The 18,472-nt window shown below is 41.4% G+C and overlaps 2 protein-coding genes across 11 annotated transcripts in view; both read left to right on the plus strand.

Annotated features, from left to right (window-relative positions):
* The window catches only part of PSME4 (proteasome activator subunit 4), a 109,232-nt gene extending 97,507 nt beyond the window's left edge, over positions 1–11,725 (plus strand). For 3 of the 4 annotated variants that reach the window (XM_032410986.1, XM_032410987.1, XM_032410989.1), the window contains 6 exons: positions 2,813–2,941; positions 3,842–3,997; positions 6,766–6,928; positions 8,697–8,830; positions 9,530–9,668; positions 10,191–11,725. In XM_032410986.1, the coding sequence (XP_032266877.1) occupies positions 2,813–2,941; positions 3,842–3,997; positions 6,766–6,928; positions 8,697–8,830; positions 9,530–9,664 (717 nt within the window). In that variant the 3' untranslated portion in view covers positions 9,665–9,668; positions 10,191–11,725. The remainder of the gene's footprint in view (positions 1–2,812; positions 2,942–3,841; positions 3,998–6,765; positions 6,929–8,696; positions 8,831–9,529; positions 9,669–10,190) is intronic. The other variant, XM_032410988.1, reaches the window with a different exon arrangement.
* Positions 11,726–15,761: 4,036 nt separating this feature from the next.
* LOC116636302 (ankyrin repeat and SOCS box protein 3) overlaps positions 15,762–18,472 on the plus strand; it is a 163,960-nt gene continuing 161,249 nt past the window's right edge. For 6 of the 7 annotated variants that reach the window (XR_004300317.1, XM_032410994.1, XM_032410991.1 and 3 more), the window contains exon 1: positions 15,762–15,981. Coding sequence is in view for 6 of the 7 variants with exons in the window: in XM_032410994.1 (XP_032266885.1) it covers positions 15,857–15,981 (125 nt within the window). In the remaining variant the exon portion in view is untranslated. The remainder of the gene's footprint in view (positions 15,982–18,472) is intronic. The other variant, XM_032410996.1, reaches the window with a different exon arrangement.

Genomic DNA, 18,472 nt, shown 5'->3' on the forward strand with positions numbered 1-18,472 from the left:
TCACCTAAGTTGATACAATCCTTAGCATTTTAGAGAAAAATAATTTTTTTCCATATTAAAACTATAACTTTGCAGGGGGGGGGCGGTGGTGTTTGTTTGTTTTTAAGTAGGCTCTGTTCCCCGTGTGGAGCCCAGCACAGGACTTGAATTCACAACCCTGAGATCAAGACCTGAGCTAAAATCAAAAGTCGGATGCTTAACCACCTGAGCCACGCAGGCGCCCCCATATTAAAACTAGACTTTAAAAAGAAACAAGGAAATATATTTAGATTGTTTTAGAGGACAACTTATTTAAGGGCTGGGGACAAAGAAGGCTGTCTGAGTATACTTTATTTTACCAATTTTTCTTTGGAGCCCTAAAAAATACTTTTTATGATCATAAAACAAAATTAAATGAAAACTACCCCCCCTCCCTTTTTAAGTATTATAATCTCTACACTCAGAGTGGGGCTGGAACTAATGAGCCCAAGATCAAGAGTCACATGCTCCACCGACTAAGCCAGACAGGCGCTCCTGCCTTTAAAAAAAAAAAAAAAAAAAGCAAATGAACCTCACCTTACTATGTATCTGGTTGTAAGGATAAATATACGGAGCAGTGACTTTTAAAACAGAAAATCATACATGCCTATGGGGGCTGCATCCTCTAATATTGGAATAAAGCTATTATGTCTATTATATAATAAAGAGCAAATAAATGATAATTGTCAATAGTGTTAGAAACAAAATTCATCAGAGTAAATTTGAAGATCTTATTGGCTTTGTTCAGTGATTCATGAATTGGGCAGTACCCATGTAGCAAACGGAAAGGACCCCAGGGAGCTGTACAAAATGGAAGGTGGTATTATATATATATATATATAAAGATTTTATTTATTAGAGAGAGATTGAGCATGAGCGGGGGGGGTGGGGGATGGGGAGGAACAGAGGGAGAGGGAGAAGCAGACTCCCCAAGGAGCAGGGAGCCCGATGCGGGACTCCATCCCAGAACCCTGGGATCACGACCTGAGCCGAAGGCAGACACTTAACCGACTGAGCCACCCAGGTGCCCCCCAAAATGGAGGTTTTTAAAGGCAGAAATGGGATGGGACAAGAAAGGCATAAACAAAAAGGATTATTTCAGACAAGGCAGGGGTCTGTCATGCGGTTTACTTTACTATTACTAATTAGTTAATTCCTAATTAACTGATTGAAAGTCACATTCCCTCAACCAGAATGACTGAAACTACAAGTAGGTCTTAGTTTGCAGTGATGGGGGCAAGTTACTTCATTTTGGCCCTATTCCTTTTTTAACATTAGGAACCGAAATTTTTAGCATGAGTAACAAGATATAAAAATCCAGCTATTGGGTGCCTGGGTGGCTCAGTTGGTTGAGCCTCTTGATTTCTGCTCGGGTAATGGCTCGTGGGTTGTAGGATCATCTGTGTTGGGCTCCGCGCTCAGCTGGGAGTCTGCTTGAAGATTCTGGCCCTCTGCCCTTACCCCTACTTGTGCACACATGTGTGCTCTCTCTAAAATAAATAAATCTTTAAAAAAAAGTCCAGCTGTTTAGTAAAACCTCAGTAATCCTAAATTTGAAAATACCAGTATGATCTCATGATCTGTTTTTCTTTAGAAAATATGCTTATTTCCTAGCTCTGGCCACAAAAAACCCGTAACTAGTAATCAATCTAGTAGTGATCAGTGCCCGTAGTGCCCAGATTATGGTTTCTAGGTATCATTTCCTGCTGGAAGAACCAGGGCTCCATGGAGGAAAAGCTGATTTCAGGTTAGGACGAAGAAATGTACAGGATAATTGTCCTACCAGAAACCAAGGATGCAACAGTTGTGTTAAAGGAGTCAGGAGCCATTTCAAACACCAGTAAGACTAAAACTATTGAATTTGTTGAAATTCATTAGTTCATAAAGACCTTGTTTTAAAAATTCATTGTTCACTTTTGGAGGATAGGAAGGAAACCCACTGAGGGAGGGGAGGCTTTTCTGTATGAAGTATTCCAGGTAATAATGAAGAAGAAATGAGTGTCACCATTTTGCAAACCTTTTTTTGTAATGGTTCATCACAGAGAAAACTGACCGTAAGTGAAGGAAGTACACACCACTTATGTTGTGCTCAAAGAATTAGACTTCAATAAAATCAAGCCTCTAGGTCTAACGGCTACTTTACAGGACATACTGGAGCCAATGAATGCCACCACAGGGATGCAGTCAGAGAAGGAAGCCACTGTGGAGGACCCTACAAAACCAAATAGGCCCTCCTGCACCCTTTTTTCAAAGGGAAGGAATTTTAAAAGAGGGAGAATTCAGAAATTTTTTTTAAATATATCTTTCATAGAATCTTTTACATTTAAGAGCCACATGAACCAAATGCAGTGTGTGATCATCACGTTGAACCAGATTCCAAACAACCAATTACAAAATAATGGAGGAAATTTGAACACTACTGTATATTTTATATTTTAACTGCAATGAACTTTTATGGCTGATGTCATTCCAGTTTTTTAAAATAAGAGACTTTATCTTTTAGAGATACATAATAAAATATTCATGGGTGAAATATGTCTGGGATTTGCTTCAAATAATTTAATTAGGGGATGGGGAAACATGGGCAAAAAATGGGGGGATTATGTGTTTGTCGTTGTTGGAGAGGTGATTGATTCATGGGTACTCCTTGCACTGTTCCCTAGTTTTGTACATATCTGAAAATTTCCATAGAAGTTGTTAAAAGTAAAAAATGTGATTTCTTTTATGTAAGGATGCCTTTGTACTTATTGGCTGTTATTTCAATTTTCTGTTTGGTTTGTTTATTGTTCTCTAGATTGCCCCAGTGGAAAATGACAATAGCTATGATGAACTGAAAAGAGATGCAAAGTTATGTTTATCACTAATGTCTCAGGGCTTGCTTTACCCTCATCAAGTGCCTTTGGTACTTCAGGTGCTAAAACAAGTAAGAGTGTCTAACGAATATTTATGTGTTTTGGTTAGAATTTGGTTACCCATTCTAAGAATTTCACAAAGTCAGCTGTAGTGCACACAGTACCAGAAATTTATTTTTCATTTTGACTTTTCTTTTAGTATGAGAGAAGATACATATTGACCAAAGAAACAGACCTAGACTCTGTACCTGCCTCTGCCACCAACTTCTGTGACCCCGGGGAGATCATTCAAATTCCCTATATACACAGAAACCTAATGAAGCACCTTGGATGCAAAGTGCTTATGAGGGAAGGGGAGTGGTCATTCCCTTTACCATTTTCCCTTTGTTTTATTCACTTGTATTTCCCAATCTGGTTTAAGAAAGAAAAAAGACCTAAGTGATTGTATATTTTCTGGCTGCATTTTTAGTATACTGTGTGCTCAGCCTTTACCCAGGTCTTACATGTGTTACATAACATAAAAAGTGGACCTGTTCCCATGGTTTTCAGATTTTTAAGTTGAGTTACCACTGAAAAACATTTTTTAACAGCCCAGTTTGTTTGTTTGTTTGTTTCTATGATGGAATTTAGCAGTTCTCAGTCATTGCTTTCAATCCGCTACCTGCTATGAAGAAAATAATGTGTAACTCTTAGAGGAGTCGGAGTATTATTAAATATAATTTTCTTCTAAAGTTGACTTTTGTCTATGTGTTCCTTACCCTTTATTTTCAACCATTCTGAAGAACTAACTTTACCTGAAATAGTTCATGCAACCTTCTATTTAGAAGGAACTATAACACGAGCTTGCTCTAACCATGCCCGTAGAAGTAGAGTTGTAGTAGAAGATGATACGATTTGTGTGTCATTCCTGTCTGTCACCTCCTGCTCTCATCAGCACTGTTCCCATTGTCTCTGTTTATTCTCATTCACAGACAGCAAGAAGCAGTTCTTGGCATGCTAGATACACAGTGCTGACCTACCTCCAGACCATGGTATTTTATAACCTCTTTATTTTCCTAAACAATGAAGATGCAGTTAAAGACATCAGGTGGCTTGTTATAAGTCTTTTGGAGGATGAACAACTAGAGGTAAAACTTAACATATAGCAAATCAAAATTTAATACATTTAGAGAAAGCATCATGCCCCCCCTTTAAGAAGTATTTATGCACTGATGAGTTTTTTAAAGCATAAATTATTAAAAGTAACTTTAACATTACCCTATATTATTAGTTTTGATACCCTAATCGTGATTTCCTGTTATACAAATGGAAACAAACATTGGGCATGGTCTTGTTCTGGCATCTCTTTGCAGTTGGGCAGACAACATTTGTGAACCAAAGTTTTCTTATATGTGAAATTGCAGGTGATAATATTTTACTTACCTTACTAATTCCTAAAGGACTAATTTCAGTTTCAAGAGAATAAAAATCTAGGGGCACCTGGGTGGCTCAGTTGGTTAAGCGTCTGACTCTTGATTTCAGCTCAAATTATAATCTCGGGGTTGTGAGATTGAGCCCCACATCAGGGTCCGCGCTGGGTGTGGAGCCTGCTTAAGATTCTCTCTCTCCCTCTCCCTCTGCCCCACCCCCTCCACCCTTGTACACACTTGTACTCTCTCTCAAAAAAAGAGAGAATAAAAATCTACCCACAAATGCTATTATCCAGTTAAGATTTTTGCCCCTTTTTATTTCCCTTGGTAGAGAAATTAAAGGCAACTTTGTGGTGAAGTTATATTAGTATTTTGTACAAAAAGATAAATCTCTTAGTTAATATAATGTAATGTAAGAAAAGTATGTTGTAATAAATAAGGAATAAGTTACAACTTTTGAAATTGGCCTTAGGTAAAGAAAATGTAATTGAAATTTTTGTGAAATCTGTACTTTTTTTTTAATTTTATGGGTTTTCTATGTAGTGGAGCACTCCCAGTAATTATATATTCTATTTGAGAGCACTGAAAATAGATTGCATCCATAGAAAACTGAGAATGGAAATTTTTCCCCCTCCCTAATGAGCCTGTTGATTTTGCAGTCCAGCTTTCTTGTGTTCTGGGAGCAGATCTTGCTGGCCCCTCAGGTACCACACACAATTGGTTATAGCAGCTACAACAGGCTTGCAGTGTTTACAGCTGTCTGTCATTTTTTTAACTTGTATTTTTTAATAACTAAAGGAATAGAAATGAAAAGGTGGAAATCTTGAAAATCAGTGTTTCCTAATTTTAAATACTACAGCAGTTACATTAAATTGCATTTATTGTTTGCTGGACTTTGTTGTAGAACATATTCATAAATTATTTTTACATTCCATGTAGTAGGCTTAAGTGTAACTGTTACTATAAGTAAAGCCATGACATTCATTAAAGCTATTATATTTTTTTAAGATTTATTTATTTAGTTAGTTTTTAGATAATCTCTATACCCAACATAGGGCTCAAACTCACAACCGTAAGATCAAGAGTTTCATGTTCTACCAGCTGAGCCAGCCAGGTGCCTCTGTCATATTTTTAAAACAGAATACTGAGTATCAGTGATGTAATAATTAGCAAGAGCTACTCATGATAATACTGAAAAAACTTTGTAATAATCTAAATGAAAAATGTTTAAAGAAAACTATTGGATTTAAAGGAAAACTTTCAGGGGTGTCTGGCTGGCTCAGTCAGCAGAACATGTGACTCAGTCTCAGGGTCATAAATTCAAGCCCCATGTTGGGCGTAGAGCCTACTTAAAACAAAATGTATAATGATGATAACAGGTTGGCAAGGTATATACCGAGTATTCCACGTTAGTCTTGTGTCATAGTCTGTTAGCACTGGCTCTTGAAAAGTAGCTGATGGCCACAAAATTAACAGTAAAGTTGTTCATACATTAAAATTTAGTAATCCCAATTCTTAGAATCTATCCTAAGAAAATACATTGCAATATGGAAAAAAATTATATAAATTAAGAATATTTTTAGCACAATAGTGAGAAGTTGAAAGCATTCTAATCAATAGTTGAATATAAAAATGAATCGTGGTGTAAAAGGAAATAACGCGACCAAGTATGATGTAGTAAAACAATTTATAATGTAATTCATTTACTAGTATAATGAAAATGTTAAGTTACCCCAAAACTGTCAAACCCTACAACATTTAAGAAAAAACCTCTTGAAGCAATAAACAATACAAAAAACGGTGGAGTTTTTTCCCCCAAATTATTGCCTATCTTTATGAATGCTTAGCAGGAATTTTGTGATGCCTATTGAGATGATAGCATTTTACTGTTTTTTTTGTTGTTTTTTCCCCAAAACTTGAGTTCCCATTCCATTTTGAAATGGACTGTGCTCTGCTCTGCATTTGGTACTTGGGTAAACTGTAGTCTGACAGCAGCCTGTGAAATTCCTAAGAAGTAAACTGGACATAAATCTACAACATATGCCAGTTATACAAATTGTTCTCGTTCTGTGTTACTGACGAAAACAGCAGTAGTTTGCAGAGATGCAGAGTCCAGGAAAAATTCATCTTAATGTTAGGCCCTGGCACTGCTTTTACAGTTACAGCCCTGATAAGGACAACGCCGGTCCGTGGGAAAATAATTTATTGAGACATTAAATTTTGTATGAAATTTAAGCATTTACTTTGCGTAACCCTAATGTAGTGGCTTTCATCCATTTTGAGGTCACAGACCTGTTGAGAATCTGATGAAATCTCCCGGAAGAACTGGCATGAGAGCATTCACACAATTTGCACACAGAAGTCCGGGGAAGTCCCCCGTCCCCCTCCCCGTGTCCCCCTCCCCGTGCCCACCGCCACCCTCCCAGCCTCCAGCATTCCCCTGAGGGTTAGGATCTCCACTCTGAAAGAAGTGATTATCTCTACAGGTTCGAGAAATGGCTGCTACCACCTTAAGCGGTCTGTTACAGTGTAACTTCCTTAACATGGACAGTCCTATGCAGATTCATTTTGAGCAACTTTGCAAAACGAAGCTACCGAAGAAAAGAAAGCGAGACCCTGGTTCCGTAGGAGACACGATTCCTTCTGCAGGTAACAGTGCCGGTATAAAATACCCACGTCCGTTTGGGAATTAACCATGCTTACTCGACAAATATTTATTGAATACTTGTGTGTCCCTGGGTCTTTGCTAGGTACTGGGAATAGTTGCCCCTGCTTTTAATAAGCTTTGCCTATAGTAGGCAAGACCTGGAACAGAAGAGCGAAAATTGAGAGGCACAGAGGAACCTGTGCTCTGAGACATACACCTGTTACAATGAATCAGGTCTGCCTGCCCCCATGAAATCACTTTATATAAAGAACTGTGTAGAATGAGTTATTTTGGAGAGTGTAAAGTATTTGCTTTTAGATTTTATAGCTTAGGTGTAGATGTACTAGGAAAATACTAAGAAAACAAAACAAGCCTTGCTTGTACTTGGAGAGGGGACTGTTCACTACTTCACTGGGCATTTGGTGAGAGGGTGAGAAGAGTCCTCAGAGGAGCTTCTACTCTAATTGAGCATGAAGATAAACAGGAGAATCAGATCTGAATATGTCACATTTAAAGAGACATTTAAGCATGATTGTGGGGCGCCTGGCTGACTTGGTCAGTGGAGCATGCAACTCTTGATCTCAGTGTTGTAAGTTCAAGCCCCATGTTGGGTGTAAAGATGACTTAAAAATAAAATCTTTTTTAAAAAAATAAACAAATAGGAGCGCCTGGGTGGCTCAGGCAGTTAAGCCTCTGCTGTTGGCTCAGGTCATGATCCCAGGGTCCTGGGATCGAGCCCCAAGTCAGGCTCCCTGCTCGGCAGGGAGTCTGCTTCTCCCTCTCCCTCTGCTCTTCCCACCCGCTCATGCTCTCTCAAATAAATAAATAAGTAAAATCTTTTAAAAATAGTAGTAATAAATAAATAAACACAGTTGCAAAGAGCCGTCTGACCTTGCCATTGCTAACTACAGTCACAGGAAGAATGGGAAATATATAGAAAGACTCTTAATAAGTAGGAAGCTTACTGGATTTGTAGGAAGTGCTCAGAATGTGAAGCTCTTAAGTGCTGATTATAAGAGGGTCTTAATTAAGTCATATAGTGACCTAATACAATGAATGTTCTAGTTGCTTTGCTTGAGAACTCTATTTTTTAATAATTAAGTACCAAAGTAGTTTTAGGTCTTTGTTATCCCAAATGGCATTATTTATAATTCTATTTCGTATTCCTTTTTTATTAACTTCAGTTCCCTAGGCACCGTATTTCATGTATACGAATATAATACACACACACACAACTCTAATGAAAACCAGGAGAATTTGAAAGCAGTAACTTCTATCACTAGAGAAAGAAGAGATCTTTTTAAAAAAGGAAGAATGGAGACCCTGCAGAATACAGACACATTACAGCTCTGTTTACAGACATTCCTCAGATATAGTATGTTTACCTCATGAATTGATCCATTCTGTGGATCCCATCTAGAAAAGTGGGGTCTAATTTTGATTAGAGATTGTTTTAGGATCAGGGATTGCACTTTTGCATATGATATGAATTGATCAAAACTATTATTGTGTAAGTTCTAGCAAATAAGTGACACATTTCTGACCTAGCTCTAATTCCGCTATCATTGAGGGACAGCTATAGGATGTCTTTAGTTCAGCCTCAAAATCATGTTTTTGGTCTGTGTGCACACAGAGAGATTTTAAATGCAGAAATTCACACATTGACAACAACTTGCTTCATCGAAAACTAATTTTATTTCACTGTGACATGTGCAATAGAGTCCTGTAAATATTTGCACATATATTGGTGTGTTTTTTTTGTTTTTTCAGAGTTGGTCAAACGTCATGCTGGGGTGCTAGGACTTGGTGCATGTGTTCTTTCTAGTCCCTACGACGTTCCCACCTGGATGCCCCAGCTCCTTATGAATCTCAGTGCACATCTGAATGATCCGCAGCCTATTGAGGTAAAATTCTTCCTTGTTAGTTTCTTTGCACACATACTGTATTGGTGATGTTTTCGTAAGAAATCATTTTACTAATAATTTCCTGTTTACTCTGGACCTTCTGCTTTGAGAAAGCTGCTACTACCACGTCAGCCAGGGCTAAGCCTACTCAACAATGATGAGTAAGGTCTTGAGGAGGCCTTGCTTTCTTGTGTATTTGAGATCTTTTGGTAGCAAGGAAATTAATAAAGCTTCTGTCTCTCCCAGTCCAGTGGAAGTAAAATATTGTCAATGTTGTCAGGATAGTTAATCTTTATACATTTATTTTACTGACATTTGATATCTAGGAAGTATCTAACCGGGAGCTAATATTAAACAGGAAATTGTGATGGTATTATTTAAAGAACAGCTGTGTCTAAACGGCTGCAAAGACCAATGACTTTGTCCTTCTCACTTGGGAAATAGACGTAGGTGTGTATTGAAACTGGTTTAATAGCGTGGTGTAAGTGCCAGGAGCTTGTCCTAAAGCGCAGCTAGTCATTTTAAAGAAGTGAGCTCGGTGGCTTTGCGAAGTTACAATTGGCTTGTTGGTTTTGCAGCACTCGGTGACGTGTGACATCTGAAGTCTAGAAGGATTTTTATGTAGCCAAAGTTATCCTAAATATAATCCTAATCTTTCAGAGGTTAAAATAAAATGTATGTGGGTTGCCTGCTCTACAGATGACTGTAAAAAAGACCTTATCCAATTTCCGGAGGACGCACCATGACAACTGGCAAGAACACAAACAGCAATTCACAGATGACCAGCTACTTGTTCTCACTGATCTCCTTGTGTCACCGTGCTATTATGCATAGAAGGGTAAGTCGGCAAAATGCTGAGTTTAAAGAAGTCTGACAGCCTCAGGTAGATGTCTTTGGTTGGATGATTGAGACATGGGTGTTCATAAGTTTTTTATTTTTGCTGACATTCTTAGATGTCCTTACTTAGATGATGAAAAAATTTGTTAATACAACTTTTGCTATGACCAGTGGAAGTTTAAGTTCCCAGAGAATTTTTCTCTGTTTCTCTGCTTCAGGTATTAAGCAGACAATTGATGTGACTGCTTTTGGACCTTTATAAATGAGTGGCCTTAGTAGCCTGGGAATGGTTAGTTTAAAAAAATCTTATTCTTCATTGCCTCCTGAGTGGGGCCTGGGCATTTTGGGTTGCCCTGAGGACCCTAGGTTGTATACAGTTATAAGAACATTTCATCTGGATTCTTAAGTATTTCTTTTCCATCCTGAATTAAAGAGGAGAACCCAGAAACGTTTCCACACTTACTGGGCTTTAGAGTTGGATGTCCTGTTGTCTAACCGAGATTTTTTTTCCTCCCTGATACAGATGAGTAGTCCTCACTTCAAGCTCTTTTCATCAAAAATTCCAGATCCTCAGGTACCATATGTGGCGGCTCTCTGCAGGTTTTAAAACTGCCTTTGTTGAGCTCTCATCATTTTGGTGGCTTCTGTGTTTGGTCTCATTAGTCTCCGTTCCACAGGTTCTCAGCTGCCATTTGATTACCTAACTTGTCTGGAAATGACTCCAGAATATTGATCACTTTTTCTTTGAGGCGTCTGACAAAGCCTTAATGTCTCAGACTAGAAATAATTACCCAGTATGATCATGGCATCCAAGACCAAACAGAGTCTAGGAACTCATTAGGAAACAGTTTACTTGTAATGGAGAATACCTATCTGTAATACAGGTCCCGTCATTTCATTCATCTCAAATTATTTTGAATTTTTTCCAAATGGCTGTTGGGTGTAGAGGGTAGTAGGGCTGTGGGCCATAAATTGAAGCCTTTGAGAGCCTTGGGTCTGGAGAGCTATGAAGAGGGAAGGAAAAGAGGGCAAGTCTCGAATCTAACCAAGGACCTGATGGAGTGCGCCACCAAGACACAGAAGTGAAGGCTGTGTCCACGTGCTTCCCACAGACTGGAGTTTTTGGTGCTGATTAGAAAGAGCAGTTGCTGAAAAACTAGGGGTTTGGTGAATAAATTTTTGATTGATTGTTGTGTGTGTATACAATGTGTGATTTTGAAAATAAACAACAACAACAATAAAAACCCTGACTGGTTGATTTTTACCTGTATTCTTTACATATACTGTTCGATCAACCCTCTTTGAAAACTGTTCTATTTCACCTAATGGAAGACTGCTGTGTTTGTGGAAATTCTGTAAGTTTTTTTTTGTTGTTGTTTCTTTTTTCTTTTTTTTTTTTTGCTTGCAGAATCGTTGAGAGACTAAATAAGTCTTTATATTTAATTGACTTGTTTATTAATAAATGTTATATAGATGTAAAAGACTGTATAAACTGTAGGATAGCATTGGCAACACTGTACAGATGCAGCCTTTTACACAGCAGCGTTGTGTAATTAATTTGTAAAGATTCACATGTAGCTCTTTATTATAGTGATTTTTTGGCTTTTGTACCAATTGAATGCCATTTTTTGTGTTTTTAAATTATTTTCTCTATCTTCTCATGTTACAAAAGCTGAGGTGTGGGGGTTTTGAGTTCATTTATCATTAGAATGTCTGGATTTTTATGTGACATTTTGTGTGCATCCCTAAATGCAAACACCACATGTTTGCCTATGACAAGTTTATAGAATGCAAGGTATCTTCTAGGTTAAAGTAATTCACAAGTTAGTGAATGTCCTCTTGCAGCACACCGTGTACAGTCTTCCTTAAAGGAACACTACAGTATATTTTTTAGTATCTACTTGCTGAATGACTCCATACAGACCTAAGCACAGCAGAGGTCCTGGTACAGTATTGAATTGTCTGCGTACACAGGCGTAATCCCTGTATAGAGTAGTGCCAAACTGATGATTTCAATTGTGTAACTAGTTTAAAACCCAATAAATGGATTGTTTTTAACACCTGGCTTTTGTCTTCATTAAGAAGAAAAGACAGTTTCTCTAGGCAGTGACTCTCATGGATTCCTTTTGCATCCATAGATCTGGGTCCATAAATGCATGCCCTCTAACCAAACCAAATTATCGAGATCAGACCTGTCCAGTACAGTAGCCAGTAGCTACCTATGACTACTTATATATAAATTAAAATCTCATTTTCTCAGTCTCAGTAGCCACATTTCAAATGCTCATTAGCCACTTGTGGCTAGTGGTTTACCTTACTGAATAGCACTGATGAACACTTTTATCACAGAAAGTTCTGTTGGACAGCACTGGTCTAGATCATTGATTCTCACATTGATGTGCCCGAGAATCACGTGGGGACTTTGTTAAAATGTGAATTTTAATTCATGCTGCTAGCTCATGATATCAATGCCTGGCCCTCAGATCACAGTTTTAAGTAGTGAGGCTTTACATATATTAACCACTTCAGCTTTTTCTAAAATAAGCTGTATGAAACTATGCCTTAGCAAGGTTCCTCAAGTGGGAACTTTATTTATTTATTTTTTTTTAATGATTTATTTGACAGGGCACAAGTAGGGGAAGCGACAGGCAGAGGGAGAGGGAGAAGCAGGCTCCCTGAAGAGCAGGGAGCCCAATGCGGGGCTCGATCCCAGGACCCTGGGATCATGACCTGAGCTGAAGGCATATGCTTAATGACTGAGCCACCCAGGCGCCATTAAGTAGCAACTTTAGAAAATAAAAGCTACTGGGCACCTGCTGTGACATGTTGGGCTCAGAATTTCTCTGGTTGGGGCTCAGGTGTCAATTTTAGAGCGTGCTTGCGTGAGGTGGGGGAGGGGGAGAGGGAGAAGAGAATCCCAGGCAGACTCCCTGCTGAGCTCCGAGCCCCTTGCGGGCTCCACGTGGGGCTCAATCCCAGAACCCTGAGATCATGACCTGAGCTGAAATCCAGAGTCCAACACCCAACCCACTGCGCTATCCAGATGCCCCAGGCGTCAATGTCTTTCAAAAGCTCCATATGTTTCAGTTGTGCATCAGAATTGAAAACCGGGGCGCCTAGGTGGCTCAGATGGTTAAGCGTCTGCCTTCAGCTCAGGTCATGATCCCAGGGTCCTGGGATGGAGCTCCACATCGGGCTCCTGGCTCAGCGAGGAGCCTGCTTCTCCCTCTCCCTCTGCCTCTCTCCCTACTCATGCTTTCTCTATCTCTGTGTCTCAAATGAATAAATAAAATCTTTACAAAAAAAGAATTGAAAACCTCTGGTGAAGGTTCTTAAGGCCCACTGTAGACCTAGAAACAGGATTCTTTAATCTGAGTTTCTAACATTTGCCCCATGTGATTCTGACACCAGGTATAGATGTTGCTTATTACCTTGATACCCGATCAGGTTATACTGTGAATGACTTAATTGCTAAATTTTCTACCAGTGGAAGAAGACTTAAAGGGATGCAGGAGAGAAAAGGGGTGGATGGCTACTACTGTCTAAGGTAGTTCTTAAATGTATGTTGTGTTAAAAAAAATGGAGAACCGCGGCGGGAACGGTGTTAAGGATGAGGAAGACAGGCCAAAGTTGAGAAGTCACTGCTGTTTGGACGTGGAAGACAGTCAAGGTAGGTTTCTAGGTCGGGGAGGGGGAAAGTCTTCTTTGAGGTTGTCACGCCTAATCTAGTTCCTGAATGGATCCTTTATTTTTTATTTTTTATTTTTTTTTTTTAAAAGATTTATTTATTTATCTGAGAGAGCGAGAATGAGAGAGAGAGAGTACATGAGAGGGGGGAGGGTCAGAGGGAGAAGCAGGCTCCCCGCTGAGCAGGGAGCCCGATGCGGGACTCGATCCAGGGACTCCAGGATCATGACCTGAGCCGAAGGCAGTCGCTTAACCAACTGAGCCACCCAGGCGCCCCCTGAATGGATCCTTTAGAAACAAAGACTGCAAATTATGTTTCAATATTTAGGAAGAAAATTTACCCACCTAGTCTCTTAATGTAAATGAAAGTTTTGGTGAGAAAAATGAATAGGATGAGAAAGCTGTTTTCAAATACTCCAGATACATGGCATTGCCAAGCCCTTTGGAAAACCAGTTGTGATTAGTAGTGTGGCCAGAGAGGATTACTAAGGAATTTTGTTTTACTGAAAAATCAACTTTTTCTACATAGTCTTCAGTTATTTTTGTGCACAAAGACCATTGTCTTGTTAATATACTTGTGTTCAGTTTTTCCCCAGTGTTGAACATCAGGGTTTCCAGTTTTCTCTACTCCAGATTACATTGCAATGAATATTTTCGTAACTTCGGGGCGCCTGGGTGGCTCAGTCAGTGTCCTGGGATCGAGCCCCAAGTGGGGCTCTCTGCTCAGAGGGGAGTCTGCTTCTCCCTCTCCCTCTGTGCTTGCTTGCTCTCTCTCCCCGCCAAGTAAATAAAATCTTAAAAAAATATATTTTCATAACTAAATGCTTAAAACCTTTTTGTTCAATTATTTCCTCAGGGTAAATTGTGGGGAGTAAAATTTTAGGTCAAGAATCTAAATACTGTAATTGCTCTGATACATTGTTTTCCTCCACCTGCACATGTATCAATTTGCATTGCCAATGATAGTATTAGAACGCCTGTTTCCCTGCAAATTGATAGCCCCCCTTTTTTTTAGATTTATTTGTTTGAGAGAGTGCGGGTGGGGGGAGGGGGAAGAGGGAGAGAGAGAATCCCAAGCAGACACCCTGCTGAGTGCAGATCCCCACCGGATCTCACCACCCTGGGGATCATGACCTGAGCCCAACATCAAGAATCCAACTGAGCTACCCAGGTACCCCAGCCCATTCATATTTTAACATTTATAGTCAGCCTTGCTTGTTCCTTCGCAGATTTGACTTTTTTTTACTACTAAGCCTGTGCTCCATTTGGCACTGTTGGCTGGTACATTTTGTAGGCATAATTCTAGTAGCTTTAGACTTGCTGATGGTACTAACTAGTTCCTGATTTCCTCTTCTCTGGAATCTTTTACAATTTGGGATTTTTTTTTTCCCCCGGTATAATTTCTCTCAAAGGTGTAACTCTGATGGCCACCTTCCAGCCCAAACCTATTGTAATCTGTCAGGCGGCCAGATGCCTGGAAATCAGCTGGCGATTGCTCATTCAGTAGCTAATCCACATGGAGAGGGACAGAACTTGGGTTAGAATTCTCTAAATACTAATGGGTCTTCTCTTTCAATGGCTTCTTTCTAGGGCCCGAGCTCATCATAACTGACGACACAGGTTAGAACCGCTACATTGCAGGTGGTTGGGGAGTGGAGTATTATGTGGGAATTAACTGAAAATTTGTCAAGTTTTATCTACACAGAATTCTAATAGCATAGTCAACACCTGGATTGAATGTCTACTTCATAAATTACCCATTTTTTTTTTCTTTCTTAATGAAAGCACAGGATACTGGGGGAGATGTTTACACAGAAGTCAAATTCTTTGGTACTTTTTGGTACCAAACAGTTCTCTTTAAAAAGATAAACTGCCAGCGGCGCCTGCCTTCGGCTCAGGTCATGCTCTCCAGCTCCCCGCATGGGGCTCCCTGCTCAGCGGGGAGCCTGCTTCTCCCTCTGCCCCTATCCCCCCCCCCCTTGCGCGCTCTCTCTCTCAAATAATAAAATCTTTAAAAAAACTAAATTCTGTTATGATGACTTCATTTACAAACTCCGTTTCAAAGTACCGAACTGGACGATGACGCCAGCTGAATCTAGGAGGCAGTGTTAGCTGCGGCGCGGAGGCGAAGCCCCGGGCACCGAGGGGAGCCCTGCCGGCCGCCCGTCCCACGCTCTCCACCCGCTAAGACCATCGGGGGGGTGGGGGGCTCCCCAGCGTTCCCGGCCTGCGGCCCAGCCCGCAGGCCCCTTCTTGCTCCGCGCGCCAGCTCTCGCCCGCCTCCGAGCCTAGGTCCCCGCGCGGCGAGCCCAGCCCGGGCAGCGGCGCAGCGTGGGGAGGCGGAGGGCGGGGCGGCGGCAGCGGCCAGCCCCGGGGGCCCGCGAGGCGCTGAGGGCGCGGGGGGCAGGCGGGCACCGCGGCCTGAGTGTCCGGCGGAGGGGGCGGCGCCCCCGGCGTCTCCGTGACTGCGCTTCGGCGCCCCCCGGCTCGGCGGCTCCCGGGATGCGCGGAGGCGGCGGCGGCGATGGCGATGATGCCTCGAGCCCGGCCTCGTCCCGGCCGGCGGGCGGAGCTGGGGTCCGGGCTGCGAGATGGAGGAGGGGGGCGGCGCTGCGGCCACCGGGCAGGTGAGAGGCCGCGGGCCCCGGAGGAGGACGCCCCCGCGGGGGCCGGGAGGGCCGGGCCCCGGGAAGCCGGCGGGGTAGGAGGAGCGCGGCTGCGCTGCTCCAGGCCCGGCCGCCGCGCACCTGCCCTGCTGGCGCGGCCTGCGGGGAAGCCATCTCGCCCCCACCTGGCCGGCTCCCCGGGCTCTGCGGGGCCGCGGAACCCGTTGCCCACTGCCCATTCCCGGTCGGAGCTCTCCGCACCCCACCAGCCCTCTGCCGATTCTCTTACAAGCTTCCTGCTCCGAACTAGGCCCTCCTTCCCTTCCGCACCCTGGGGAGCGCCTACCCACCGCCAGTCCCTGGCTGGGGTCGACCTCCCCTCCCCAAAGCCTCGCTCTCCATCCCCAGACTGGGGGGCCTCCCTAGCCTCCTCATCTCCCTCATCCACTGATCCTACCCCAAACCGTCAGCTGCTCGGGGCTTCAAGAGGTGGTTGAACTGCGGGGAGAAGAGCGTGGGCTCTGAAATCAGATAAATCTGGCTTGAATCTTAGTGACCTCGGGCAAGTCACCTAACTTCCCTGAGGTTTTTTTTCCTGATCAATACAAATACAATGGGAATAATAATAGTGTATATATAGAACCTTGCTCTCTGTGAGGGTTAGACTGTGAAAATGCCTGTCTTCGAGGAATGTAAGACATTATGAGAAGAAGAAAAAAAAAAGAGTTGGAAGAATCCAAGCCAGGAGCTGACTTGTAAAAGCTCCAAATGTTTTCATATGTACTAAAATATTAAGGCAGCACACTAGATTATCACAGGCTCTTCCCACATCTTAGTGAGAAATCACGGCCACTGTACACAAATTTTCATTTACTATTCCTTGCTTACTAGTTACTTTAGGATCCCTCCTCCTTAGTTGAACAAGATGCACATAGATATGAATTCATTCTTACTGTGGCTAACATGTCTGCTGAAGACTGGTGTTCCAACTTGAACTTTTTCTGATTTTATGACTTTAATCACCTATTTATGGTGCCAGAAATAAAGAGTAGCTAGTATGCTTGCATTGAAAAGAACATTGGTAATCTGTATTTACTGTTTAGCAGTACCAAATAGGTATTCATTTACCACTCCCTCCCCCACGAGCTACCATCATAACTTCGTTCGAAATTGTGATCTCAGCCTTCTCTTTCTTAAAAGTCGCGGCAGTGGGTTTACTTTTCCTTCATTTCCACCTTTGCTCTTAAAGTTTCTCTGCCAAAACCTTCATTTCTGTTCCGTGTTCTGCTTTTCCTTTTCTTCCCAGCCTCTCATTGCTTTCTTTTTTTCTAATGATCCAATAGGAATGATTTATAATTACTTTATGCCACAACCATAATTATCAACCTTGCCTAAAAGGTACATAGAAATGTGTGTGTGTGTGTGTGTGTGTGTTCATATTTTGAGATCCAGGAACTTAGAGTTGGGAAGGGATTGTAATACCTACTTCATAGGATGTGAAGTAAAGCTTGATAAAGCTTCTGTTATGTATGCTAACCACCCCATAAATGAAGGTTGCTGTAACTATCTTCTGACCTGTGGACTGCCCCTGATCTCTTTGTTGTTATGTTGAGTTGAACCGAGTGGTGCCCAGTGTCAGCTGTAGAGAGTACCTGCTTAGCTTCAAATCCATGCCCTACCCTGCTTTGAATTAGGAGCTCTCTCTCCAACTCAGTTTCCTTATGTGTAAAATGGGGATGAGTTATACTGTCTCAGGGTTGTGAGGATTCAACAAGTTAATAGCATGGAGCATTGAGAACAGTGCCCAGCACATCATAAGCACTCAACAAAGTTAACATACTATTAATGATACTGATAATTATATTAATGACCTAGAATTCTCTTTTTAAAAAAATCTGAAAAATCTTAAATACATTGAAAAAATTATAACTGTGCAGAAAGTGGAAGTTGGTCCTCAGCTCCACCAAATCTTTTTTTTCTGTTGCCTCTTATTCTTGACTAATGTTGGTGCCTCATCATCCCATCTTGCCCTTGACAGTTCTGTTTCCAAATATCTCCTAACCTGGGATCTCCATAATTTCCATCACCCCACTTCTTCATTACTAACCATCTACTCGATATTTCTCTTAGCATCAATTCCAGATGCTTCATTCTTCTAATTTCCCAAACCAAATTCCTACTTCCATCTTCACTTCCATGTTCATTTCCCTGCCTCCAAAGAGGAAACCCTTCTGGGGCAGGGGGTTTGCTAGAAACAAGAGTATCACTTCTCTGCCTTCCTACCTCCTCAAATTGAGTTTTCTTTGCTACTTCTCTTTTCATCAGCTAATCCCAATCCTCCAGTTAACCATGAAAAAACAAACAGTAAAACGTTGTCTTTTTTACTGCATAGCTATCAAAAAGGGTTCAGAAGCAGGCACATGGTCTTTAAGTGAAAACAGTAAGCTTTCTATTATTTTTTAATTCTAATCAAGAAACAAGAGGTCGAGATTTATATTTTTCTCTCACAGAA

This window comes from Phoca vitulina, unplaced genomic scaffold, assembly GCF_004348235.1.
Source record: "Phoca vitulina isolate PV1807 unplaced genomic scaffold, GSC_HSeal_1.0 scaffold12, whole genome shotgun sequence".
In the NCBI taxonomy this organism is placed as follows: Eukaryota; Metazoa; Chordata; class Mammalia; order Carnivora; family Phocidae; genus Phoca; species Phoca vitulina.